Source organism: Scyliorhinus canicula, chromosome 3 (genome assembly GCF_902713615.1).
Source record: "Scyliorhinus canicula chromosome 3, sScyCan1.1, whole genome shotgun sequence".
Classification (NCBI taxonomy): domain Eukaryota; kingdom Metazoa; phylum Chordata; class Chondrichthyes; order Carcharhiniformes; family Scyliorhinidae; genus Scyliorhinus; species Scyliorhinus canicula.
The window spans coordinates 53,568,132-53,596,094 of NC_052148.1; the positions used below are offsets into that span (position 1 = coordinate 53,568,132).

Below are 27,963 nucleotides of genomic sequence, written 5' to 3' on the forward strand. Positions count from 1 at the left end.
TCATTTCATTTCATTTCAGAGTCGGTTGAATTAACTGCCCCCAATAATGATGGCTCCTATCTGTTCTTGTAGCTACTGCATTTACACAACTTGTCCAGTTAAATTTCAGGTTAATGGTGGCTCCTATCATGTTATTGATTGTGTGTGTGTGTGTGCGTGGGTGGGGTGGGGTTGTTCAGTGATGACAATCCTGCCGAATGCAATGGGGAAGTGGTTTGACTTTGTTTCGGAGATGGCCATTGATGGGCATTTGTGAAATGTGAATGTTACTTGCCACTTCTAAGCCCAAGCCTGGATGTTATCCAGGTCTTACTTCATGCGTGCATGGATTGCTTTGTTCTCTAAAGATTCAATTAAAGGCCTTTGCAAATGGTAAATCCCAACATTGTAATCCAATTTCTGAGAAGATTTAATGGTTAACTGATATGAAACAAGTTTTTTTTTAAGCAAAGAAACTATCACCTGATTTTAGATAGAAAGGTTTAATATACAGGCAGAAGTTATTTTATAAATGCTAGAATTTATGAAGCTCTTTCACTAATCCCCATCTCTCCAGCCTACATAAGAACCTTTCTCAAGAGAGCCATCACCTTTTTTTAAACTGCTCCTTTCAATGATCTGCATGCACTCTCATGCAAACAATAGATAAATTAAATGAAATGATTACTGTATAATATTTCAAGCTACTAATATCTGTCAGTTCAGGAATATGCCAATATGCCTCAGGAATATGCTCTGCTTCATGGTGACATAACTGCAACTGTCATAAGTGGGAGATCTGAAACAGACACCTTGAAAATCTGGACCAGGGTCAAGCAAGGCTGTGTAACAGCCCCCATTCTATTTGCAATCAACCTGACAGTGGCTATTAATCTAATCAAAGATCAAATGCCCTCTGGTGTCAGTCTTAAATAGCGCCTAGATGGAAATCTCTATCTTCATTGCCTCTGTGCCAAAACTAAATTGACCAGTATAGGCTACATGCGGGCAACTACAGTGTCATTGCCCACTCTGCACCAGATTTGCACTTAATGCTGCATACAAAAAACTTGAATGTTGCCAAAAAAAACTCATATCAACCTATACCTGGTCAGCCATATATTCCACTTCCCATACATGTTAAAGGAGAGCATATATGTTGAGCAGTTTCCATACCTTGGCAGCCACCTCTATCAAAAGGCCATCATTGATGAGGATCGGTAAGGTTGTAAGGATGGTTTGATTCAGTTAGAGCCAGAAATAATTTGAATGATAGCAAGGGAAAAATCACGTTATGCACAGCTTTTACCGACTCACATTTAAAATCCTTGAACGCAACCCTTACCACCTTTCAACAGAATAACATTACATCACCTCTTCCTTAACAACTGTCAGGTCTCCAGGTTGGGCCCAGTTAATTTTTGAATGTTTCCATGCTCCTAGTACACCAGAAATGCTCATGTATCAACGGGAATATTCAGATTATGAGTGGAGACTGGAAAAAGGGCCATTTAACTCACTTTGTTATGGTGTGCTACTTTTGCAGGCAACTCCATCTCCTTATAAGACAACACTAAACCTGCAATTATCAATACCTTTACGGAATACATCCAAATCCTGCCTTAACACACATCAAGTTCCAGGGTCTGTTTGAAAAATGAAAATCACTTATTGTCACAAGTAGACTTCAAATGAAGTTACTGTGAAAAGCCCCTAGTTGCCACATTCCGGAGGCAGTTCGGAGAGACTGGTACGGGAATTGAACCGTGCTGCTGGCCTGCATTGGTCTGCTTTAAAAGCCAGCTCTTTAGCCCTGTGCTAAACCAGCCCCTCATTTAGCCTCCTTTAACATGTATGGGAGGTGGAATATATGACTGACCAGGTGTGGGTTGATATGAGTTTTCTTTGGCAACATTTACGTTTCTTGTACTTTGGGTCTGGGGTCATGTGTAGGCCAGACCAGGTAAAGCTGGCAGGGTTCCTTCCCTAACGGACATTAGTAAACCTATTAGTAATTAGTAGACATCGGGTTTTTCCGATAATCAACAATGGTTTCACCAATACATTTTCAATTCTAGATTTTTATTGAATTCAAATGTCACCATCTGCCGTGGTGGGATTCGAACCCAGGTCCCTAGAGCAGTACCCTGGATCTCTAGATTACTAGTCCAATGACAATACCACTACTCCACACCACCCCTGACTTAATATCTCTTTATGTGATTTGCTGTCAAATTTTGTTTCATAATGGTCCTGACAATATGTAGCCATTTGGGACTTTTTAATTACATTAGGAGTACTATAGGAGTATAAGCTGATGTTGGTTTAATTAAAACCACCTTCATTTTGCTAACTAGTAGTCAGTCCCCGATATTGACCCATAAATCAAATAAACTGGAAATTACATTTTGTTGTTGATTTATTTTCCTTTATACACTTGTGTCCTTTTAATTACCCTCTCCTTATAACAGCAAAATTTCTCCCCACTAAAAAAGCTGATCTTCTCAATGATTTTAACTAACCTGTCCTTTTATTCACTCTCTTGCAAGAGAGAGTGAGTTGAAATGAAATGAAAATCACTTATTGTCACAAGTAGGCTTCAAATGAAGTTACTGTGAAAAGCCCCTAGTCGCCACATTCCGGCGCCTGTTCGGGGAGGCTGGCACGGGAATTGAACCATGCTGCTGGCCTGCCTTGATCTGCTTTCAAAGCCAGCGATTTAGCCCAGTGTTCTAAACCAGCCCCTGCGAGAGAGGGAGACAGATTTTGCCTCCATGTAGCTAATTTCCCCTTCCTTCAAAAGATGAACAGGTTAAATGTTCCCCTTGTTTTAAAACAGTTTTGAACTAAAATGACCGGCAGAATTTTGATACAGCTTCTTTTGTACATCATGAATCTGTTAAACAGGCGACAGAAAAGAAACTGGCCAATCATAGCTCACCCAAAATAATGGCCCTTTCACACTGCTCAAGCAGCTAATGAGCCACTTAACTGGTATAAAGGGCAAACATGTTGTTAATCCAGCTGTGGAGAGAACAAAACTATATAAAAATGTCACAACAAAATGTTAGGAAAGGCCGCTTTAATAGACAGAAGACTCAGGACCTATTATTTAAACAACAAAAAAGTCTTACTGGAAGTACCAATAGTGAAACAGTAGAAATCTCATTGGGAGTTTACAAGAAACATAAGGCACAAACCTGAAAATAAAACATTAACACAAGCTATTCTAACTATGCCCCTTGACCCTTCACCTCCATTTTGCATATATAAGAGTACTTCAATACTTTTTGCCCACTATTATCTTTTTGTGCGGTCTTCATTGTCCGGTGCTTTGCCAAATCTACTCTCAATTTCTTTTGCAACTCTTTTTATTTTAGTGCTGCCATATTGGCCTGGTGCTTGAAGAAGCTTCAAGCACTTCATCCACTGTTATCCTCATAAATTCACATCTGTCTTCACCACTTCAGTTACCTGCGTGTTACTGCGCATGCATATGGGGGGGGTTCTTCTCCGTGCTAGCCATGGCGGAGCCCTACAGAGGCCGAGACGGAAGGAAGGAGTGCCCCCATGGTGCAGGCCCGCCCGCAGACCGGTGGGCCCCGAACGGCAGGCTACCACCAGATCCCCCCCCCCCCCCCCCCGAGGACTACACTAGACGGCATACCAGCCAGGTCCTGTGGTGTGGGACCATGTCCATTTCATGCCGGCGGGACTGGCCAGGAACTGACGGCGGTTCGGCCCTTCGGGGCCCGGAGAATTGCCGGGGGGGCCGCGGCCAACGGCCCCTCATGGTGCGGCGTAAACCGCCTCCCTCCCCCCCCCCCCCCCCCCCCCCCGGGGATTCCCGCCCTCAAGATCTAGGGCAGAATTTTCCCACTTTTAGGTAGAGGAGGTGGGGAAAAACAGCTCCTCAGTGCCTTTCACCACCTTATCATTCTGCTCATAGCCGAAAAAACTGCCGGGTCAGGTCCTACAACGACACACTGGTGGGGAAGGCTCTGATTGAGCCAGCCCCGCCAGCAACAGAGGACTTAAAGGTTGGGCACCCTGCTACAAAAATTAAAAACGGAACAATCCCCCACCTGTCGGTGGCCACTCTACGCGCACCCCCCCCCCAATCCGCGGCCCTCGATGGGCCGAGCAGCCGTCGTAAAAAAGCGACGTCCCGTTGGCGCCGCCCACACTTGCTCTCAGCCGGCGGGAACTCGATGTGGCATAGTGAAACAGTAGAAATCTCATTGGGAGTTTACAAGAAACATAAGGCACAAACCTGAAAATAAAACATTAACACAAGCTATTCTAACTATGCCCCTTGACCCTTCACCTCCATTTTGCATATATAAGAGTACTTCAATACTTTTTGCCCACTATTATCTTTTTGTGCGGTCTTCATTGTCCGGTGCTTTGCCAAATCTACTCTCAATTTCTTTTGCAACTCTTTTTATTTTAGTGCTGCCATCCGCGTCGGCCTCTGTAGGGCTCCGCCATGGCCCATGACCCCCGGGGGGTCAGAACCCAGGAGCACCCTGGGGGTGGTGGTCCAGGGCATGCAAGCCAGCAAAATGGGACCTGGCAATTCTCCGGGGTGCATAGGCAGCTAGAGCCGGGTGCTCTATATTGCCGGTATGCTAGCCCTCAGCCAAACCGGGGAATCGGTTTTCTGGCGTAAAACGCCACTGTTCCCACGCCGGCGTGGGGATATAGCCCCAGAATCGGAGAATCCAGCCCCGATGTTTCGAATCCAATTTAACTTACTTTAAACCCCTATTCACTTATACAGAGTTAAAATAGAACCCTTGATCTTTGAGTTATTGTTAAGTATGTACAGCTGACTCATTAAATTGACCAATTTGCTTTCCACACTAGTTATTGAAAAGCTAAATAGTGCATGGAAAATCATTTTTCTCTAAAGATTAATATTTAACTATCCTACCCATGCACACCTTGCCCATGTTCCAAACAAAGGGAGTAATGTTTGACAAAATCAGTAGGATCAGTCAAGATTCATATCCAGAAATTAAAGTCATCAGACCCTGAAAATGTCAAGTTTACAATATAAATCATGGAAAGCATCATGCATACAGTAAAATATAGATACGCTCTGATAGATCAGTTTAAAAATGTTTTTGCTAGTTTACCATGTTCTGACTAGGACTGTGCAGTTTCTGTTTGGAATCTTTGAGCAGCATTCCACACTTAAGTTTCAAATACACAAGAGCAAACGGTATAAATCAAGTTATAGAGTACTCACCGGATTTAGAATTAGGTAAGTTAACAGCCACAGAATGGTACAACACAGAGGCAGTCCATTCGGCCCTCTGTGTCCTTGCTGACCCTCTCCAAGAGCATTTCAACTAACCCCACTCCCCTATCCTTTTTTCTGTATCCTTGCAATTTGTTTTATGTCCAGATGCTTCTCCAATCTCCCTTTGAAAGCCCTAATTATATCTGCCTCCAGCACACTCTCAGGTCGTGGATTTCAGATCCAAACCCTCTCTCGCTGCTGAAAGCGATTTTTCTCACGTCGCTTTCTTTTGCCACTCACCTTCAATTGATATCACCTGGTTTGCAACCCTTCTGCGAAAAGGAAGTTTTCCTCTATCTATGTGTCATAACCCATAAGATTTTATACTTTTATAAAATCTTCCCTCAACCGTCTTCACTCCAAGGAGTATAATCCCAGCTTCTCCAATCCCTAGAACCGTTCTTGTTAAGCTTTACTGCACCCTCTCTCAGGCCATCACATTCTTCTTAAAGTACAATGCCCAGAATTGGACACAATATAGGATCTTGTCTGCCTTTTTAACCACTTTCATAGCCTGCCCTGCCACATTCAAATAATTTGTGCACATTTGCCTCCCCAGGTCCCTCTGTTCCTGCATCACTTATGTGCTCTTTTAATTTTATATTGCTTCTCCTCATTCTTCCTATTGAAATGCGCCACTTTACACTTCCCTCCAACAGATTTAATCTGCCAATTTCTTACCATTTGACCAATCTGGAGTCTTAATGAATCCTCTCGTTTGAGTAACTATTAATTTTGTCCTAGATTATCATTTTTCAAGAGCTTTCCTAACACCAAGGTTAAACTGACTGGCCTGTAGTTGCAGTGTTTATCATTACACCCTTTCTTTGAACAACGGTGTAACATTTGCAATTCTGTACCCATAAAACCATAATAAATAGAGCAGAAGTAGACCATTCAGCCCCTTGAGCCTGCTCCACCATTCAATGGGATCATGGCGGATTTAATCTTGGCCTCAGCTCCACTCCCCTGTCTGTTGCCCATGATCCTTGTACTCTAAATTTATTTTTTTTAAATAGAAAAATGGATTGGTTTGAATTGGATATGATTTATTGTCGCCTGTACTGAGGTACAGTGAAAAGTATTGTTCTGCTACAGCCCAGCCAAATCGTTCCATGCATGAAAAAAGATAGGACATACGAAAAAAGGAGCAGTAGGCAATGAAAGATCAGAATGATAGAGGACACTTATGTTGGCGTTGGTGTAATAGAGAATAGATAGCCAGGGGAAGGAGACACAAGTTGGAAACATGCACCAGTAAACACTTTTGTGCCACCAGTCCAATCTGCTTCTAAACTCTGTTCCACAGGTGGGAAGGGTAGGCTGTGGCTGGGTGTTAGGCAGCGGCCTGGTTGGGGGTGCATTGGACACATAAGCTTTCCACATGCATATACCCTCACTGAAAGGCTACAGACCATTGGAGCCGCAATGTAAGACAGCCCAGTATGACAGCATCCCCAGTGAAGTGAATGAGCCCAAACTGCTCACCATTCCCACCAGACCACCATGATGACCCTCTGAGCGTGACCCTCTGGGGACTGTATTGGAGAGCCCCACCAGAGTGGTCGAGGCGGAAGCGCATCTTTGTGAGCCTGATGCACCGTTCGATGCAGCTCCTGGTTGCTGTGTGAGCATCATTATAATAGCTCTCTGCACATTCTCCCCGTGTTTGCGTGGGTTGCGCCCCCACAGCCCCAAGATGTGCCGGGTAAGTGGGTTGGCCACTTTAAATTGCCCCCAGAAAATTGGAAAAAATTAATTGGGTGCTGTAAATTTATATTAAAAAAAACAGCTCTCTGCTTCGGTCTGGAGCTTCCACAGAGGCGGAAGCACACCTTTATGAGCCTGATGCACCTCTCGATGAAGATCCTGGTTGCTGTGTGAACATCATTACAATAGCTCTCTGCCTCGGTCTGGAGCTTCCACAGAGGCGTTATCAGCCAAGACCTCAGCGGGTAGGCCTCGCCATCCACTAGCCAACCTCTCACCCGAGGGAGCACCTCAAAGGTGCCGGGAAGCTGGGAACCTCTGAGTGCGACTGAATGTATGTATCGTGCAGTTGGTGATCACACACCAACTGCACGTTCAGGGAGTGGAACCCCTTCCTGCTAATGAAGGGCACCCTCTATTGAGCCAGTGTTCTGAAGACATGTGTGCCATCAACAACCCCCTGGACTTTGGCCATGCCAGTGATCGCAGAAAATCCAGCAGGCACCTGGCACGGAACGTGTTTTTTGGCCGACACACTATTCTCCGCCTGATCAAGCTTCATGATCGCAGCGGCGGGGAGTCCCATCCCACATTTGTATCTTTTGCAAATCACTTTAAATCTATATATTTGCATTAATGGGATGTTTCCCAGTTCTTCCAGTGGTCAAATATCTTGAATTCAACAAATTTACTTGGAGGTTGCCTTCTGTTGCATCAGGCAGATATAAATGCAGTTTAACTGGCGTCTGCAGGCTTCTTATCATCTAAACCAAGTCAGTTGCGGTAATTTTAATTCTTGCATGTTGGAAACCAAGCGGTTGGTGGGAAAGGGGGTGGAGGGAGTTAAGATAGACTGGATCACACCCTATTACCACTCAGCTACAGTTTTAAAATGCTTGATTTTGCAAGGACACTAGATTATCCCGAGGTGAGATGGGAGTCTCAAATATTTCTGAAAATGTGCCTCTTATTACCTCAATACAGCTTCAATGCTGTCTCTACTCCCAAGTAAGCAGGATATCGGCTTTGGCAGCCCACACTGGGCAAAACTGGTCCACCAGGTCCCACCAGTGAGGTCTAGGCCTCCCTTGCCCAGATATCCTCGCCCGCACCCTTTTTGCAAAGCACTGGCCTTCCCACCCGCCCCCCTCCCAATTTGGGCCAGGTGGATATCCTCTAGATTGTCATCTTCCTGCTGCTTCCCGGTGATTTTAGCTTCAGTCAGAAGCCTGCCAGCAGCCGATCAACTGGATGATGAACCCAGCTGGGCCTACCAATGCCACTCCCGGATAAGTTGAATTCTCATTGAGCCACTTTCTCACCAGGCAGTTAAAATTCCCATTTAATCCCAAACCAGTATTTGCAGTGTAACAATGCCCTCGAGGACAGATGTGATAGCCAATTGGAAAGTTGTGCCTTAATAAAAAAGAAATAGCTTCACAGTGCGCCTTGTTTAAAAGGTGGACCAGCCTGGAGTGGGGGAGGGAAGAGGGGTGGACCAGCCTGGAATGGGAGAGTTGATGCTGGTGGTGGGAGACGTGTCTTTGACATAGAACCCCATTCTTTTTTAATCTCACAAATTCCTTGTTTGCTTTGAGCACAAAGGACAAGGACCAACATGACAAGACAATAATGTAAATGCTTGTTTCACTGAAGAAGTAGAACATGTTACTAACCTGACAGCCTTGCATGTTTGAGTCCCTCCCAAATGGGAATGATGCTCTGTCTACTTTGCCTGCAAAACAAAGATATTTGTATCAGATTACTGCAGGATAACAGATATGCTCATCAGAACCAGCATTTCAACTTACAATCAGCAGGCTCATCTCGAATACTGGGTTGTGATCTAGTTTAAAAGGTAATCTATTTTAATGTGGCTCTCTTAAAAATAAACTTGGTGCATCGGCTCTTTGAGATCATAAATCTCTCGCCTAACATTTATCTGATGTTTATGGTTCTGATCCTAATACTCACTAATCTGGGAGACGGCAGAAGGGCACTGGACATTAACAACATATGGATAGCCCTATGCCTGGGCCAATGATGGGTAAAATAGGCTAGTGATTAGGCCTCATGAATGGCCCTCCTTCATCTCAGTGGGCTGCAAGATTGAAATCAGACTTGTTCACAAACTGTGACCCCATGGATAAGATAGAGGGCGCGATTCTCACAAAAATTTCTATGATCATTTGTGGTGGGTTTATCAGAGAGTTGCACGCCGACTTTGCTGGTGAGTTTGCCACCGCTATTCAGTGACACTTAGTCACTCTTTTGGGCTCCGGGGAGTTTCTCACCGGATTAGCCCACACTTGGAATTTTCAGCACTAGGTAGATGAACTCATTGATCGGGCCGCTATTTTGAAAGGGTGCCCCAATCTATAAGTGAGCTTGTGGTTCCCCCACACCCCTCACCCATGGGCAATGTCACCTCCCCACACACATGGACACTACCCCACAACCACCAAGTGAGGACATCCCTCTATGGGGTCCCTGGGGTCCCCCCATCTTTAGGTCCTTCCTAGCCCCCTTACAGCGCCCGTTCCCTTTTAGGACCCCCACCCATCACCCCTCTAACCTCCCAGATGCCCCTGTTTACCCGTCCTGCACTCCCCCACCCTTCTTACTCCCTCCACTCTCATTTCATGGGCATGGCCCCTCTCACTCCCTGACCCTTGACACTGGCACCCAGGCAGTGCTCCTGCTGGCTTGGCAGTGCCATCCTGGCACCTTGGCAGTGCCAGGGTGGCAGTACCAAGGTGCCAGCTGGCCAGTGCCAAGGTGCCCACGTTCCAGGGAGAGGGCCGGGGAGCCACCCTGCACTGACCCTGACTACCCAGGGGTCTCCATTGACCAAGGAGACACCCCCCCCCCCCGTTGCCGTTCTGCCTGGTCCAGTTTGTGTGGACCAACACAGATCGACGCCCGCCTGCAGCGTCCCTGGGAAGGACGAAGAATTGAGAGAGGCCAGTGGATCCCAGCCAGGTAGATCGTAAGTAGGTTTCCGACCTATTTCCGAGAGGGTCATTCGGTCCCGTCCATTTGGGTGGGTTACCGACTCCGACGTCTGACGGGACCTTGGTGAATCCCATAAGGCGCAGAGCCTGTCAGGAGGCCTGCTGGAGGCCTCTCCCGGGAATTTTCCGGCCATGTTGTGCTCTCATTTGAGCGTAACGCAGCCGGCGAATCATGCCCTAAATACAAATACACGCAGAATATTTCATAACGAGTTATAAAAAAAGCCAAATCATTTGTATATTAATAGAACTATCAACTTCGAATGGTGAGCACAAAATACATATTTACGCTTTGGAGTCAGAGGAAATGCATGACTCTCCCAGTCAATGCTGTGTGAAATCAGCATGCACCTCACTTCACTTGCCCGTGCTTTACGTGTGTATCACTTCAGTGATACCGGTAGGAAAATCAGCGGAATTTGGCAATCCTGCATGGTCAACAAAATGTCTTGTGGACCGCACTCAGATCCCACTTGGGCCGCATGTAGGCGCAGAGCCTTCAGGTTGCCCACCACTGGTCTCAGGGGCATTTCAGTGCATGGCCTTCAGCTGCTGAAGTAGCGCAAAACGTATTGAAAGAAAGGTTATGTTTACTTGGTAGGAAGTGTCTTAAATGGAAAATACTTAACTTGCTCAATCCTTCAAACAAGATCATGTGTTGAAAAGAAAGTTAAACTAGAAAGAGAAATCATATTTAAAAACCTCAATTTCCATTGTGGATAAAGGCCTTGGAGATAGCATCTGATGGAAGAGGAAATACTTCTCTCATGTCAGCAACGAGGATCATAACACAGCAGGTTTCCCAGGACACAGCTACAACAACACCATTATTAATCTGCGGGTTATTTAGCAGTTCAGAGGAGCAGCACAACTTTATTAATTATGTCCTACCATAACATCCATGCAAATGTATCTTCCAGAAGCTACCAGATAGCAATTGGGAGCAAAAGTGCTGACTGCTATTTCCCCTGGCAATGGGGTGATGCGACATGTTGTAGCATCCTCACTACTGCACAAACTAAGACTGAGTACAGAATGAGAACTCAAGCTCAGTTACACACTTGATTGTGTAATTGCTTACTGATTCAGCTAGAGAACTAGTCTATTTTGAGGTGAACTGACGTACAGTGCAGTGGTTATACTGAATCACGGGGATAAAGACAGATATCCACATTGCGTCCAAGTTTCAGCCAGACTAGCAAGACATATTACTGAAGAGAGGGCAGATGAAAACTATGAAGAAACTTTTACTTCATCCAGTTAAAATGGCCTTAGTAGACAGCTATGCCTGCCTGCCCCGGTTAGAGCAGGATCCGCAGAGTGGAATAAAACTTAAAAATAAGTGAAAAGAGGAAGGAAGACATTGCTATCAATTGGTCATTGGTGAGGGAAGCACCATAAAACATTCACTGAAATAGGTCCACAAATTATGGAAAGGACCAAATGGAATGTTCTTTTCATGCTTTTGTGATTACTTGCACACTTGACTAATACTTTCCCCTCCCGGGCTTGCTTATCCTTAGGAGTACAACAGAGAAAATACTGAAGTAAAAATTAGGTTTAAATTGCACTAAGTTTGAAACTAACAGACACAGCAGGACAGCAAAATCAATGAGATACGAGGCATAAAACTGTCAGAGGAAGCATACACAAAAGCAAGCTTATATCTAGCACCGTTAATACAGCAAAAGGTGCTTCAAAGGGCCATTTTAAAATAATAATTTGACACATAAGGGTATACTAGGGCAGAGAATAAAAAGCTTGGTCAAAGAGACTCTTTGGACGCAATTCTCCGGAAAACTTTGAGTGTGGTAGTGAGCGGGAATTGCCGCGAGCTTCCTGGCACTTGGCCCAGCGAGGCCGGCAACGCTATTCAACGTTAATCGGTTCACTTAACGAGGCCTCACAGGCTTCTCGTCGCAAATGAAGGCTCGCCAGCTGATTGGCCGGCACCATGCTCATCATCCCCCCTACCGCTAACAAGGTCGAGCAGCACTTAAACTGCATTTACTCAGTCAACACCAGCCAGCTCGCAATAATGACGCCAAGGAGACCGGCCTCAATATTTGTGGATGCTGAGCTGGGGAGGCTGGTAGATGCCGTGGAAGCCGGGAAGGATGTCCTGTTCTGCAGTGGTTAGCACTGCTGCCTCACAGTGCCAAAAAACCAGGTTCGACCCCGGCCCCGGGTCACTGTCCGTGTGGAGTTTGCACATTCACCCCGTGCCTACGTGGGTCTCACCCCCCACAACATAAAAATGTATGCATGGTAGGTGAATTGGCCACGCTAAATTGCCTCTTAATTGGAAATTTTAAAAATTAGGTGCTCCAAATTTATTTTTTAAAAAAGGAATATCCTGTTCTCCCAAAGGTCCAGGAGAGAGAGCCACAAGGCAGTCAGTGCTGCCTGGGATGAGGTGGTGGCAGATGCCAGCTCGGGGAGTGTGACTAGGAGGAGTGGCCTTCAGTGCCATAAGAAGGTCAACGAGCTACACCGGACAGCACCAGTGAGTAGACACTCTCCCTCCACCCCCCCCAACCCCCCAAGACCCCCAACACTGTGAACCACGCATGTGGCTAACAATGCCCTCTCTGTGTCTCCTCAGGAAACCCACTCCCATAATCGTCGGGAGAGGGCCCAGACTAGCGGAGAGGTGCTGGACTTAAGAATCCTTGCCTCCTTCATGGAGTGCGTCCAGGAGGTGACATGGGGCTGAGGACAGATCGGTCATCCAAGCGGAGGCTGGCGGACGCCGCAAAGGTGGCACAGCTGACATCCCCACCCTCCAACAGCGCACATACACACACCTCGGTGGGACATCACAGTGAACAGGCTTCGGGGCACAATCTGGTGAGCACCACACTGCTGATGATCCACTTCAGGTGGAGACAGGAACCCACAGGAGAGACAGCAGTCAGAGGGCTGCTGGATCCCAGGACCCATCTGGGTCCGAGCCTGATGCTGAGCCTGTGGTACAGAGGTACTCAGAGCTGATGGAGATGATAGGGTTCAGCCAGGACATTCAGGGGAGCTGTCAGTGTCACTCCAGCAGATCCATGGCCGATTGGATGGGTCACAGAGACTACAAGTGCAGGAGATGGCGCCGGTAATATATGGCGGCGAGGCCAAATCTGCTAGGGTGGTGACCACAGTGGCGAGCCTGGTGCACGACATCGGCAGCATGAGTGAAGTTGTCCAAGGCGTCGCACAGTCAGTGACGGATGGATGAGCGTCTCGGCAGAATGTTGACTCGTTGGGGGAGGTCACCCAGTACCAGACCTACTTTGATGGTGTTCTGCGGGATATTTCCTGCTCTCAGATGGGAATGGCCGAAGCGCTGCGAAGTTTGTCCCAGTCACAGATGGGCATGGCTAAGGCATTGCAGAGCATGGCCCGGTCACTGGGGGATGTGTCCCAGTCACGGAGGAGCATTGCTGAGGGCGTCGACACAATGGGGAACTACCATGGCTGGCAGAGCCAGATGGTGCACGGGCAGCTGGGACCAGAACCAGTTGACTCTCCATTCCAAAGTGAATCACAGGGCCCTATGGCCACCGATGGGGAGGAAGGGGCACTGAATGCAAACCCGGACCCTTCCCATGGGGCGGCGACGGTGGCCACCAGCACTCACGCGTTCCGCCCCTCTGATGAGGCCGAGTCTCGGGGTCAGCACACGGGACAGGGCGGCCTGGTTATGCATACACCATCGATACGTCAACCGGGGCCCTTCGGCCCCAGAGGACGCCTGCCATTGCGAGGAGGGCCAAGCACGTTGAGCATCACTGAGGGCACTGGGGTAGGGGGGGTTGGGGAGGGGGTGAGGTTGGGGGACGGGCGTGTTGGGGGAGCAACACTATCGGAATTGGGGTATTGCACAGCACAAGAAACAACTTTTTGCACAACCATTCTGATGCCTCTGTCACTTTCTTGCGCAATGCAGCCAACCCCCGGACCCTTTGCCTGTCTCTCCAGCAACCCCTCTCCTCGTGGCACCCATCTACCCTCTGGCCGTGGTCGTGTCCAGGGAACTGTGTCCCATCCCTGGGTGTTTGGTTGTTGGCTGCTGCGTGAGTGCTGTTGACTCCCACACAATGTCCAGGCATCAAGGTGCGATCGGAATGCTAGGCAATGACTCCCACATGCCAAATGGCCTGCCTACCCATGGGAACCCACTTGGCATGTGTCAAGTGTTCACGTAACCACGATTGCCAATTCCCTATTAGCAATTGCCTTCAGATGTGCAGCCAGAGGCTTCAGGAGTCGGTGGGGGTTATGGGTGATCGGTGGGGCAGCCGGGCAGGATCAGGGGTTGCCCCCGGAATGGGGTTGGGATCCAAGGGTTGGCATGGTGGTGTGGTGAGCGATTGCCCCCCCCCCACCCTCCCATGGCAGCTCGGCCCTGCGGAGGGTCCCCCACCCTCCGTCGAGCACTGGGTGGCAAGCCCAGCACCCTCGGTCCCTTTCCCTGTGAGCAAAGATGGTTACTCACCTCCTCGGCTCCCCATAGAAGCCCTCCCATCAGGTTCACGTTTGTAAAAAGGAGTACTAATCGCTGCCAGCGTGAGCACTTGCTGGGGAGCCGGTGAATGACAGAGGCCGCTGGATGATGGGTGGCTCTCGTTAATTGTATGGAAATGGGGCCTAAGTGGTGATAATTGGTTTTTTTCCAGGTTCCGGTGAGATTCTGAATTCGCCTGTGGGAGCGGGCCAGTTGCATCGCAAACTGTTTGGCGCCTGCCGCAGTTCCCGTTTTTGTTCTCTCCTTCTATACATCGGCATCATTGCGCTTGAGCACGAGTGTACCGAGGCTAGAAGATCGCGCCCTCTAAATGTGGGCAGCACGGTAGCACAAGTAGCTAGCACTGTGGCTTCACAGTGTCAGGATCCCAGGTTTGATTCCCTGCTGGGTCACTGTCTGTGTGGAGTCTTTACGTTCTCCCCGTGTCTGCGTGGGTTTCCTCCGGATGCTCCGGTTTCCTCCCACAGTCCAAAGACGTGCAGGTGAGGTGGACTGGCCTTGATAAATTGCCCTTAGTGACCAAAAAGGTTAGGAGGGGTTATTGGGTTACGGGGATAGGGTGGAAGTGAGGGCTTAAGTGGGACGTTGCAGACTCGATGGGCTGAATGGCCTCCTTCTGCACTGTATGTTCTATGTTCTATGTGGGCGGAACGGGTGAGAAACACTCCAGGACCCAAAAAAGTGGCTAAGTGTCATTGAATAGTGGTGGGGAACTCGCCGAACTCCCTGAAAAACACATCATAAATTAACTTAGAAATCTTTGGGGAGAATCGCGCCTAAAGTTTTGAGCCCAGGCAGCTTAAGTCATGACCAACAAAATACAATTAAAGCAATTAAAAGGAGCAGCAGGATGACACAATGGTTAACACTGCTGCCTCACAGCGCCAGGGACCCGGGTTCGATTCCGACTTTGGGTGACTGACTATCTGGAATTTGCACATTCTCCCAGTGTCTGCCTAGCTTTCCTTTGGGTTCGCTGCCGCAGTTCAAAGATGTTCAGGTTAGGTAGATGGGTAGCATTACAGCGATAGGGTAGGGGAGTGGGCCTAGGAAATTACAGAGATAGGGAGAGGCATGGACATGGAGTGGTCTGGAAAATAAGGATTCAAACTTAAAAATCAAGGCTTACATAGGAGCCAATGTAGATCAGCTTGCTCAGGTGGTTTTGGCAAATAGAACTTGATGAAAGTTCACACAGGTAGCAGAGCTTTGAATGACATAATTTTTACCAAGGATAGAATATAAGAGGGTCACCAGAAGGGAGTTGGATTGGTCACATCAAGTGTTAAAAAAGGCATTAATAAGGATTCAGCAGCAAATGAGCTGAGGTAGGAGCAGAGTCAGGTAATGTTATGGAAGTGAAAGCAGGCAGTATTGGGGATACTGTGAATACATGATGTGGAGATGCCGGCGTTGGACTGGGGTGAGCACAGTAAGAAGTCTTACAACACCAGGTTAAAGTCCAACAGGTTTGTTTCAAGCACTAGCTTTCGGAGCACTGCTCCTTCACCTGTTGGACTTTAACCTGGTGTTGTAAGACAGCGGACCACCTCTGTGTCAACATCATATGGCTGCCATGGTGAGAGGTGGAATTGGTAGAAAGAGAACTAATGATATGTGAAGAACCACACACAACATAGAGCACAATGGAGCTAGAGTAGATAGATGGAAAAGCTGGGACTGTTCCTGTTGGAGCAGAGAAGGGTTAGAGGAAATTTGATGGAGGAGTTCAAAGTCATGAGGAGTCTGTACAGTGTAGATTGAGATAAATTGTTCCCTTTGGTGGAACTGGAGGGTATTGATTCAGGTTATTGGCAAAAGAAGAAATGGCTACATGCATATAAATGTATTCTTATGCAGCAAGTAGTTAGGATCTGCAATGCACAGTCCTCAGAGTGAGGTGGAGGCAGATTTAATCATGACTTTCAAAAGAAGATTGGATTTCTTGAAGAGGAAAACAATTAAGGGGCTACGGGGAAAAGACAAGAGGCACCTGGAATACTGTGAACAGTTTTGGTCCTCTTATCTGAGGAAAGATAAAGTGGCATTGGAGGTAGTCCAACTAGATTTATCCCGGGTATGGAAGGATTTTCTTCGGAGGAGACGTTGAGTAGGTTGGACCAGTAGTCACTGGAGTTCAGAAGAATGAAAGGTGACCTTATTGAGACATATAGGGTTCACAGGGGAGATGTTGAGAAGTTGTTTCCCTTGTGGGTGAATCCAGGACCAGAGGGCATAATCGCAGAGTAAGGGGTCGCTCATTTAAGTCAGAGATAAGGAGGAATTTCTTCTCTCAGAGGGTAGAGGTCTGTGAAATTCTTTACGACATGTAGAGGTCATTAAGTATGTTCACGGCTGATAGACAGATTTTTAACCAGTAAGGGAATCAAAGGTTATGGGGATAAGGAGTTGAGAATTATCATATCAAATCACTCATTATCTTATTGAATGGCGGAGCAGACTCGATAGGCTGAATGGCCTACTTCTGCTCATAAGCCTTATGGTCTCTTATGGCACTAAATGAATTGCTCTTGTAGGGAGCGGGTACAGTCATGATGGACACCGCAGATGCTGAAGTGCTTGCCCAAAGACAGTAAGTCCTGGACAATATACAGGCTTGGGCTGACAAGTAGCAAGTAACGTTCACACTATACAGGTGCCAGGCAATGACAATCTCCAACAAAAGAGAATCTAACCTTTGCATTTAATGGCATTACCATCGCTGAATATTCCATTATCAACATCTTGGGGGCTACCAATAACTAGGAACTCAACTGGACTAGCCATAAAAATACCATGGCTACAAGAGCAGGTCAGAGGCTAGGAGTCTTGCGGGGATGAACTCACCTCCGGACTCCCCAAAGCCTGTCCACTATCTAGAAGGCACAAGTCATGAGAATAATTGATACTCTCAATTTGCTTGGAGAAGTGCAGCTCCAACAACACTCAAAAAGCTCAATACCTTCCAGGAAAAGCAGCTTGCTTGATTGCTCCTAAAACATTGCTCCTTCCGAAAACATTTACTCCCACCACCACTGACGCACAGTAGCAGCAGAGTTTACCAACTACAAGAAGCCCTGCAAGAACGCACCAAGGCTCATCAGGCCGCACCTTTCAAACACACGACTGTTATCATCTGGAGATGGCAAAAGCACCATCATTGGAAGGTCTCCCCTCCAAATCTGCCACTGTTCCTTCACTGTCACTGGGTAAAAATCTTAGAAGTCCCTCCCGAACAGCACTGTGGGTGGACTTCAGCAGTTCAAGGCACTACCTTCTCAAGGGCAACTGGGGATGGGCAATAAATGTTGGCCTAGCCAGCCAAGCCCGGATCACATAAATTAATTTTTAAAAGTGCCTCCTTCTGTGCCGTAGCCACTCATGATTTTATGAGAGATACAATTCAAAACTGGGCGATTAGACTACAAACCTGCAAAAACATAATTAAGTGATTTCTGAAAGTCAGTATTGAATATTGAGTTATGACCTTGTAACTCCCTCTGCCACATCCATTATTTTATATTAAGTATATTAACAGCTATTCCAAAGTGAAAAATTGAATCCATCACCCCTACCGTTACAATGCTGCTGTGGCGGAGATTGAGTGCTGTGAAGAGAACATTAACGACAGTGTGTAGCAGTGTTGTGGTGACATTCACAGAAGTGTATCGTGGCTCACTGAGTTCCAGGAAGAACAAACAACCAAGGTTCACGAGAGAGTTAAAGTAAGCGAGATCAAACGGCAAACTGCAAGCAATGGAAATCTCTAATGAGAAACAGAAAATGCGCAACAGGTCTGTCCACATCTGGTTGATAAAAATCAGCTAATATCTGGTGTGGAACACTTCATTTCAGCTGAAGAAAGATTCTCACATGAAATAGAATACACTTTCAGTTGCTGATTGCAGCTTGCTGAACACTTCCACCATTTGTTGCCTTTCTCAACAGAGAAGGAGGTTCTTCTTAACCTATTTCAGAGAGACTACCCTGACTGGTAACCAAAGGTATAATTTTCAGAGATGGACATGCACTAAGGAAAAGAGCACAGTAGAGGTGGAGAAGCTATTTTCGAACAATGTGCCAAGCCTCCCTTCCAAAAACTGCCTGACAAGAAAAATATGGATCTTCATTTTTGTCATTGAGCAGGTGATGCACACAGAATGGATCATCAGCTCTTACTCTCATAATGTTGAGGAGGAATCAGTATCCTTCTGTCTCCCACTAAATCCAGAGGTTCAAAAGAGTGCTTCAAATTCCAGAACACACAACTGAGATTGGAGGGCATGCTAATTTCTGCTGAATACCAGAGTTTCCCAATGACAAATTTTTTCTGCTTGTTTGATCTGCGCTATCCAATGAGATCCATGGAGTTACAACACTGAGTCAGATTGCGACATAATACAAGAAGCCATTAAACAACCTGCAAACTGCACGAATAGTTAAAGGGCAAATCAACTTTCGCATAGATAAAAGTGAGCTGACGCATTTTAGAAAATAAGCAAACAAACGAGGTTATGAGCACAAAGAAGTCTTTGGATAGAAATCTAGGGATAGAAGTGAGTAAGACAATCAAAAATGCAAAGAAAGCATGGGATTTATTTCTGCAGGTATACAATTCAAAAGTAGTGAAGTTTTGTTAAACTTGTACAGAACCTGGTCAGGCTGCATGAAGAGTAACATGCAGAGTTCAAATTCCCATCTTATGAAAAGTACTGCACAAAGTGCAAATGGTATAAGGGTGGTACCAAGACTGAAAGATTACAACTATCAGGAAATTTTCAACAGGTTGATTTACTTTCTTTAGAAAAGGGTTAGAAGAGACTTGATGGGTATCTTTAGATGTCTTAAGGGCGGCACTGTGGCACAATGGTTAACACTGCTGCCTCACAGCGCCAGGGACCCGGGTTCAATTCCAGCCTTGGGTCACCATCTGTGTGGAGTTTGTACTTTCTTCCCAAGCAGGTTAGGTGGATTGGCCATGATAAATTGTCCCTTAGTGTCAAAACATGTGCAGGATAGGTGGCGTTACGGCAATGGAGTGGGTGTTCTTTCAGAGGGTCGGTGCAAACTCGATGGCCTGAATGGTCTTCTTCTGTGCTGTAGAGATTCTACGATTAGATGAATCACAAAGACAAGAGTAAAAGTACTAAGAAAATTAGTAAGGCTAAGAGCTGACAAGTCACCTGGACTTGAGAAATTGCACTTCCTCCATAGTAAAAACATCCTTCCTTCTTTAAGAACAACAAAACTACACACAATATTCCATTTTTTTTCTTTATCACCTGCTGCACCTGCATGCTTACCTTCAGTGACTGGTGTGTGTTGGGCTCGTTGCACATTCTCCTCTCCTAATTTATGGCCATGCAGATAATAGTCTGCCTTCTTGATTTTGCTACCAAAGTGATAACCTCACATTTCTCAAATTATACTGCATCTTCACTCAACTTGTCAAATCACACTGAAGGATCTCTGCAACATTCTCACAGCTCACCCTGCAACTTAACTTGGTGTCATCTACAAATTTGGAGATATTACATTTTGTTCCCTCATCTAAATCATTAATATACATGGTGAATATCTGGGGTCCAAGCACCAATCCCTGCAGTGCTCCACTAGCCACTGCCTACCAATTTGAAAAAGGCCTATTAATTCCTACTCTTTATTTCCTGTCTGCCAACCAGTTTTTTATCCATCTCAATACACTACCCTTAATCCCATGCACTTTAATTCTACATACCAATCTCTTACGTGGGACTTCTGTCAAAAGCCTTGTCAAAATCCAAATATACCGCATCCACTGGTTCCCCTCGTCAACTCTACTAGTTACATCCTCAAAGAATTCCAGTAGATTTGTCAAGCATGATTTCCTGTTCATAAATCCATGCTGACTCCTGCCACTATTTTCGAAGTGCTTTGCTATAAAATCTTTGATAATGGATTCTAGAATTTTCCCCTCTACCGATGTCAGGTTTACTAGTCTATAGTTCCCTGCTTTCTTGCCAACTTCCTTTTTAAATAATGGAGTTACATTAGCTACCCTCCAATCTGCAGGAACTGTTCCAGAGTCTATAGAATCTTGGAAGATGACCACCAATGCATCCACTATTTCCAGAGCCACTTCCTTAAGAACTCTGGGATGTAGATTATCAGGCCCTGGGGATTTATCAACCTTCAATCCCATCAATTTCCAAACACCATTTCTCTACTAATATTGATCCCTTTCAGTTCCTCCCTCTCACTGAACCCTGCGTTCCCCAACATTTTGGTATCTGATTTGCATCCTCATTTATGAAGACAGATGTAAACTATGTGTTTAGTTGCTCAGTCATTTCTCTGCCCCTATTATACATTCCCCTGTCTCTGACTGTAAGGGACCTACTTTTGTCTTCACCAATCTTTTCTTCTTCACATATACCTAAAGAAACTTTTACAGTCAGTTTTTATGTTCCCTCCAAGCTTACTCTCGTACTCTATTTTCCCCTTCTTAATCAAACCGTTCATCCTTCTTTGCTGAATTCTAAACTTCTCCCAATCCTCAGACTTGATTTTTTTCTTGGCCAATGTGTGTGCTTATTCTTTGGATCAAATACTATCTCTAATTTCACTTGAAAGCCGTGGATTGGTCACCTTTCCCGTTTTAACTTAGTGCCAGACAGGAATAAACAATTGCTGCAAATCCCCCATGCGCACCTTGAATGTTTGCCATTGCCTATCCATAGTCATCTCTTTAAGTAATGTTCCCCATTCGATCAAAGCCAACTCACGCCTCATATCATCATAGTTTCCTGTATTAAGATTCAGGACCCTAGTCACATCAACTACTTCACCCTCTACCTTGATGAAGGATTCTATCATATTATGGTCTCTCATCCCCAAGGGGTCACGCACAACTAGATTGTCAATGATTCCATTCTCATTACAAATTACCCAATCTAGGATGGTCTGCTTTCTAGTTGGTTCCTCAATATATTGGTCCAGAAGATCATCCCGTATACACTCCAGGAATTCCTCCTCTACGGTACTGTGGCTAATTTGATTTACCCAATCTATATGTAGATTAAAATCACTCATAATTACAGATCTTCCTTTATCGCATGCATCTCTTATTTCCTGTTTAATGCCATTTGCAACATCACCACTGCAGTTTGGGGGTCTATATATGGCATCCATTAATGTTTTTTGCCCCTTGTTGTTTATCAGTTCTACCCATACAGATTGCACATTGTTAGAGCTAATAGCCTTCCTCATTGTTGCATTAACCAGCACTGCCAGGCCACAACCTTTTCCTTTTTATCTGTCCTTCCTAAATACTGAATACCCCTGCACATTCAGTTCCCATCTCTGGTCATTCTGCAGCCATGTCTCCGTAATCCCGATTATATCATACCCGGTTACTTCTATTTTGGCAATTAGTTCATCCGTTTTATTGCGAATGGTCCATACGTTAAGGCACAAAGCCTTTAAGCTTGTCCTTTTAACATTACTTGTCTCGTTCCCAATATTTTTAAACTGTGACCCTGTTTGAATCTGGCCCTTGGTTTCTTTGCCCATCACTTTTCTTATTCCCCTTTCTGTCTTTTGTTTTTGCCCTTGTTTCTTCCTCCTCTGATCCTTTGCATAGGTTCCCACCTCCCATGCCATTTTAGTTTAAACCCTCCCCAACCATTCTGTTGACCTCTGTTGTGCAGATAGAGCTAATGTATGCATTTAGTTGGCCAGCCATTCTTTTCTTCCCCATTATAAATGTCCCTGTTTCTGACTGTAGGGGACCTACATTTATCTTCATCAGTCTTCGTCTGGTCACATCTACAGAAGCTTTTACAGTCAGTTTTTATGTTCTGCGCAAGATTACTCTTGTACTCTACTTTCTACTTCTGTTCAATCCCTTTGTCCCCATTGCAGAATTCTAGGCTACTCCCAATCCTCAGGTCTGCAGTTTTATCTGACCAATTTGTATGCCTTATCCTTGGAATGTGGCATTATGATCCTTGATGTGCTGAACTGAGAGGACATTCGATCATGTAAGGGCCTAACTTCTTAAAGCAGGTTTGAGAGGATAGGTGGAGCTCCCTCCCCCCTCTTTTCTTTCATTTGTATGTTGTGCATTAGGCGATTCATCTGCAGATCTGGAGTCAGCTTCAGTATGAATACTGACAGCACCTGGTTTAGCCTCTCCATCACCACTCTCGCCATACACTGTCGGAGTATTTTGGTAACCAGTTTTGCATTAGTCACAATTATCTCCGGCTAAACTTTGGAAAGATCAGAGTTCCCTTTTCTCCCACCATGATGCGCTATCAATTGCACTTAAAGACTCGAATCGGTACAAGAGAGGCTTTATTACCGTGAAATGTTTATCCTCCGGCTGCAGCTGGTAGAATGGCAGCTCAGGAGAACTCATACATATTTATACGGCTCCCTGTGGGCGGAGCTAGCCAGCAGGGGCTACCGGCGAACCTGTAGTACAGGTACTGCTGTACATCCCCTAATACAGGCACACACACAATTACACAGTGGTGGATCACCACACACCATAAACTCAATTGCCTTGCCCAGTGATTCTATCCCTCTCCCTCAACACTGTATGCGTCTGAAGCAAACTGCCAGAAATATTTTTCTTGTATTTGAGCTGAAGCTGAGCTTCCAACACAAAACCTCAAAACATAAATCCACCTCTTGAAACATTGGCTTGAGGCAGCAGCAATGGAAGTCAATTGCCTGCTGAAAACCTCATCCATGCTGTCTTCACCTCCAGTCTCAGCTATTCAAACACCCACCCTGTAAACTTCAGCTCTTCCAATGCTCTGCTGTCAACACCCTAGTCTGTAACAGGTTTAGCTTACCAATCATCCCTGTTGTTGCTGTGTAATAATTTCATAAAATGCTCAGAACCTCATTGAATATTATAGAAATAATTGTCCGTGTGGAGTTTGCACATTCTCCCCGTGTCTACATGGGTCTCACCCCCACAACCCAAAAAGATGCGCAGGGTGGATTGGCCACATTAAATTGCCTCTTTATTAGAATTAATTGGCTACTCCAAATATATTTTTAAAAAATATATTATAGAAATAGCTTTCTCTCTCTCTTAGAAGGAAAGTTCCACATAGCAGTTTGCTGACTGAGAAGCACAAAACAGTGAAGGCTGTTATCTTGACCATGGACATGTCCCTAATACAAGCACCGAAATAAGATATTGCTGATCCTGTTTGGGGAGTGTGTGGTTGGTTGGGGAGGAATGACCTTATAGAACATTTGCAAAGTAACTGAACTGAAGGGTAAAAATGTTAAACGGGACATCCGTCATAAGATGACTTCATGAGCTTCTGACGGATATCGGAGGCATTAGCCTCCTGGAATTAAGGTTAACAAAGGGGCTCACTCAGAGGGAAAAATCACTTTGTCTGGAAGAAAGCTTCTCAAGGTAGACTAATGCTGGCATCAGTCTAACACTTTGGCTAGCTCAGGAAAGATGAAGAAATCAGAAGAAACTGCCACTTCCAGCTGTGAAGATTAGCTTCATCCATCTATTTGTCTGATTGAGCACCAGCAAACCATTCCAAGAAGAATGCCACAATCAGCCATGGAGATGAGCATCCCTCTGCTTCTCCCAAGACAAATGTCGTTTCTGCCCATTTGGATTATATGTCAGGCGTGATACCATCAAAAAATTTCTAAGTGTAAATTTTGGGCAAGTTTGGCGGGGTGTTTCCCGCCAGCTTTTTGGGTGCGATCCAGACCGGTATTCACCCACAATTTGTCATATCTTTTGGCCTTGGGGAGTTTCTCTCCGGTCTAGCCTATGAAAGTAACCACCGCGCCGCAACATGGCCAATAGAAGCCAGGAGACCCTGTCCTGGGAGCTACCTGGCTCACAATGCCTCGTGAGATGTAACGCGATCTCGTGAGAAATTGTGATTTGAATTCGGCCTATTGTAGGTGGTGTCACATTTGTGCAAATCGCCATCTTCGAGCGAGACAGCTAGTCTCACTTTAATATGTAGTTTCCTGAGGCAGCCAAGGAGTTGGGATCTATACCCTTCACCTCGGAGGCCTCGGGCAAGCGCCATTCAGTACTGGTGGACACAAATGAGGACCAGACAGAAGCACACTCATGTTGCATTGGTTTATTGTTACGGGTACTGAGGTACAGTGAAAAATATTGTTCTGTGTGCAGCTCAAATAGATCATTCCGTACATGAAAAGAAAATACATAATAGGGCAAACACAAAATACACAATGTAAATACATAGACACAGGCATCGAGTGAAGTATACAGGAGTGTAGTACTACTCACTAGATAAGATGTGTGAAGAGACCGGATCAGTCCATAAGTCCATCAGTCCATAAGAGGGTCGTTTAGGAGTCTGGTAAAAGTGGGGAAGAAGCTGGAAGAGTGAGTAAGCCGTGTGGGAGGGGTGTTTGATTATGCTGCCCGCTTTCCCAAGGCAGTGGCAGGTGTAGACAAAGTCCATGGATGGGAGGCGGGTTCCCGTGATGGATTGTGCTGTATTTACGACTCTCTGTAGTTTCTTCCGGCCTTGGGCTGACCAGTTGCCATACCAAGCTGTTGATGCAGCAAGATAGGATGCTTTAAGTAGCGGGGTATTTCTCAATGCTGCAAGCACCGGGAAATGCGCGGCTAAACACGCTCGCTATGGGACTTTGTTCCCATTTGTTTAAATTGCGCACTTAGAAATGTTTTCAGCAGACTTCCGGTGGCTATGATGGAGTAGGAAGCCACACATTTGGGAGCTCCCATTTTAAAGAGACTTTTCGGCTCTTTTGAGAGCCCAAAACAGAAATTTTTCGACGTCTCCCGGTGGGGGAAGGTGTGCTGAACAACTTTCCCCGCAGTCCATGCCTCGAACTCGGAGTGGAAAGGGGGAAAAAACGGCAGCAGCTCCTCAGAAGAAATGGGGGAAGGAATCCAAGAAGGCCGCCGGAGGAGCACCAGAGGATTGGAGGCTGTGGGCCCAGGAGCAACAAACTGATCTCCTGCGCTGCTTTAAATAATTCAAGGATGAGGTGCTGAGCTCTCTGCAGGAAACAAACAGAAGGCTGTCAGAGATTCAGTCCACCCAGGGTGCTGCCATCAAGGAGTTGCAGACACAGGCCACTGAACGAGAGGAGGAGGCCGTGATCCTCGTGAGTAAGGTGGAGGGGCACGAGGCACTCCACAAGAAGTGGCAGGAACGCTTCGAGGAGCTTGATCACCGCATGAGGCGGAAAAACCTGCGGATCCTGGGCTTTGCGGAGGGGCTAGAGGGGTCGGACCTGACAGCCTACGTGGCTGTAATGCTGAACTCGCTAGTGGGGGCCGGGTCTTTCCATCTCCCCTTGGAGCTGGAGGGAGCGCACAGGGTGCTGGCCAAGAGGTCTAAGGAAGATGAACCCCCGCGTGCGGTGCTGGTGAGGTTCCACCGGTTCAGTGATCGGGAGTGCGTGCTGCGCTGGGCCAAGAAGGTGAAGAGCAGCAAGTGGGAGAATGGGGTAGTACGGATCTACCAGGATTGGAGTGCGGAGGTGGCTAAGCGGCGGTCCGGATTTAATTGGACGAAAGAGGTGCTTTATAGAAAAAAGATAAAGTTCGGAATGTTGCAGCCCGCGTGCCTGTGGGTAACTTATTCGGACCGGCACCATTATTTCGATTCCCCGGAGGAGGTGTGGGCCTTCGTGCGGACGGAGAAACTGGACTTGAACTAGGGGTTGGGGGTTGCGAGGTCGGCTGTAATATATTAGTGCTGGATTCTGCTGTTGCTGTGTTCTCTTTTTCTTCTGTTTATCTCTTCTTGTCTTAGTACTTTTGCAATTTTGATATGGTTATTTACGGAGGGGTTGTTCTGCTATGTTTTTGTTTTTGTGCTGTGGGGCATTGTTGGGGCTGTGTATCTTGTGGGGAGGGTTGGGGGGGTCTGTTGTATTCTATGTCGGAGTGGGGGTATGGAGTGGGGCTGATATTTAGGAGCTGCGTCAGAAGGGTGTGGTGGGGCAGTGCGAAAGCGCGGGCTTTCCTCTGGTTTCCCGTGCTGCGGGGCTGGGGGGTGGAGACGGTGACGGGGGAGGTGGGGCCTTAACTGGTTCTTCCCCGCGCTGGAGCGGTGCCTGGAGAAGGGATAGATTGGGGGATGATCCCACTTCGGGAGGGGTCGGGCTATTGGCGGGAGTTTCCGGGGTCAGCAGGAGTTAGCTAACCCACAGAAGTACAATGGAGGACGCTTCGCGGCTGGGAGGGTTCCTAGGCTGGGGGGGAAGGGAGGGGGGGAAAGAGGAATACCGGGTTGCTGCTGGTAGGGTCAAGAAGGAGCTGGGGGGGCTGGGGGGACAGAGGTGAGGTGTTGTCGCTATGGGGACTGGGTCGGGCAGGGGGTGCTGGCCTGGGGCGGGCAGTCGACGGGCTATGGCTAGCCGACGGAGGAGGGGGGGCGGGACGCCCTCTGATCCGGTTGGTCACTTGGAATGCGAGAGGGTTGAAGGGGCCGGTGAAGCGGTCGAGGGTACTGGCTCACCTGAAGGGGCTAAAGGCAGATGTGGCAATGCTTCAGGAGACCCACCTGAGGGTGACGGACCAGGTCCGCCTGAGGAAGGGATGGGTGGGGCAGGTTTTCCACTCTGGGTTGGATGTGAAGAACCGGGGAGTGGCGATTCTGGTGGGGAAAAATGTGTTGTTTGAGGCATCGGAGGTGGTGGCGGATAAGGGGGGTAGGTATGTTATGGTTAGGGGCAGGCTACAAGGAGAGAAGGTGGTACTGGCTAGTGTGTATGCCCCAAATTGGGACGATGCGGGCTTTATGAGGCGTATGTTGGGACGGATCCCGGATCTGGAGGCGGGAGGTCTGATCATAGGGGGGGACTTTAATACGGTGTTGGATCCTTCACTGGATCAGTCCAGCTCTAGGACGGGTAGGAGGCCGGTGGCGGCCAAGGTACTGAGAGGGTTTATGGATCAGATGGGTGGAGTGGATCCATGGAGGTTTGTGAGGCCGAGGGCACGCGAGTACTCTTTCTTCTCCCACGTACATAGGGTCTACTCTCGGATAGATTTCTTCGTGGTGAGTAGGGGACTGATTCCGAGAGTAGAGGAGGCCGAGTATTCGGCCATCGCAATCTCCGACCACGCTCTGCATTGGATAGAGTTGGAGATGGGGGAGGTGCAGGACCAACGTCCGTTGTGGCGGTTGGATGTGGGGTTGTTGGCGGAGGAGGAGGTGTGTAGGAGGGTCCGGGCAAGTATTGAGGGGTACCTTGAGGTGAATGATACGGGGGAGGTTCAGGTGGGGATGGTCTGGGAATCCCTGAAGGCAGTAATTCGTGGGGAGCTGATATCCATCCGAGCACACAGGGAGAGGAGCGAGAGGAGTGAGAGGGATAGACTGGTGGGAAAGATGCTGGAGGTGGACAGGAGGCACCAGAGGAGGGACTGTTGGGGGAGA

At 46.9% G+C, this 27,963-nt stretch overlaps 1 protein-coding gene across 20 annotated transcripts in view; it reads right to left on the reverse strand.

Annotated features, from left to right (window-relative positions):
- The window catches only part of LOC119962658 (transcription factor 4-like), a 679,430-nt gene that overhangs the window by 352,530 nt on the left and 298,937 nt on the right, over positions 1–27,963 (reverse strand). For all 20 annotated transcript variants that reach the window (XM_038790553.1, XM_038790536.1, XM_038790535.1 and 17 more), the window contains one exon: positions 8,674–8,732. In XM_038790553.1, the coding sequence (XP_038646481.1) occupies positions 8,674–8,732 (59 nt within the window). The remainder of the gene's footprint in view (positions 1–8,673; positions 8,733–27,963) is intronic.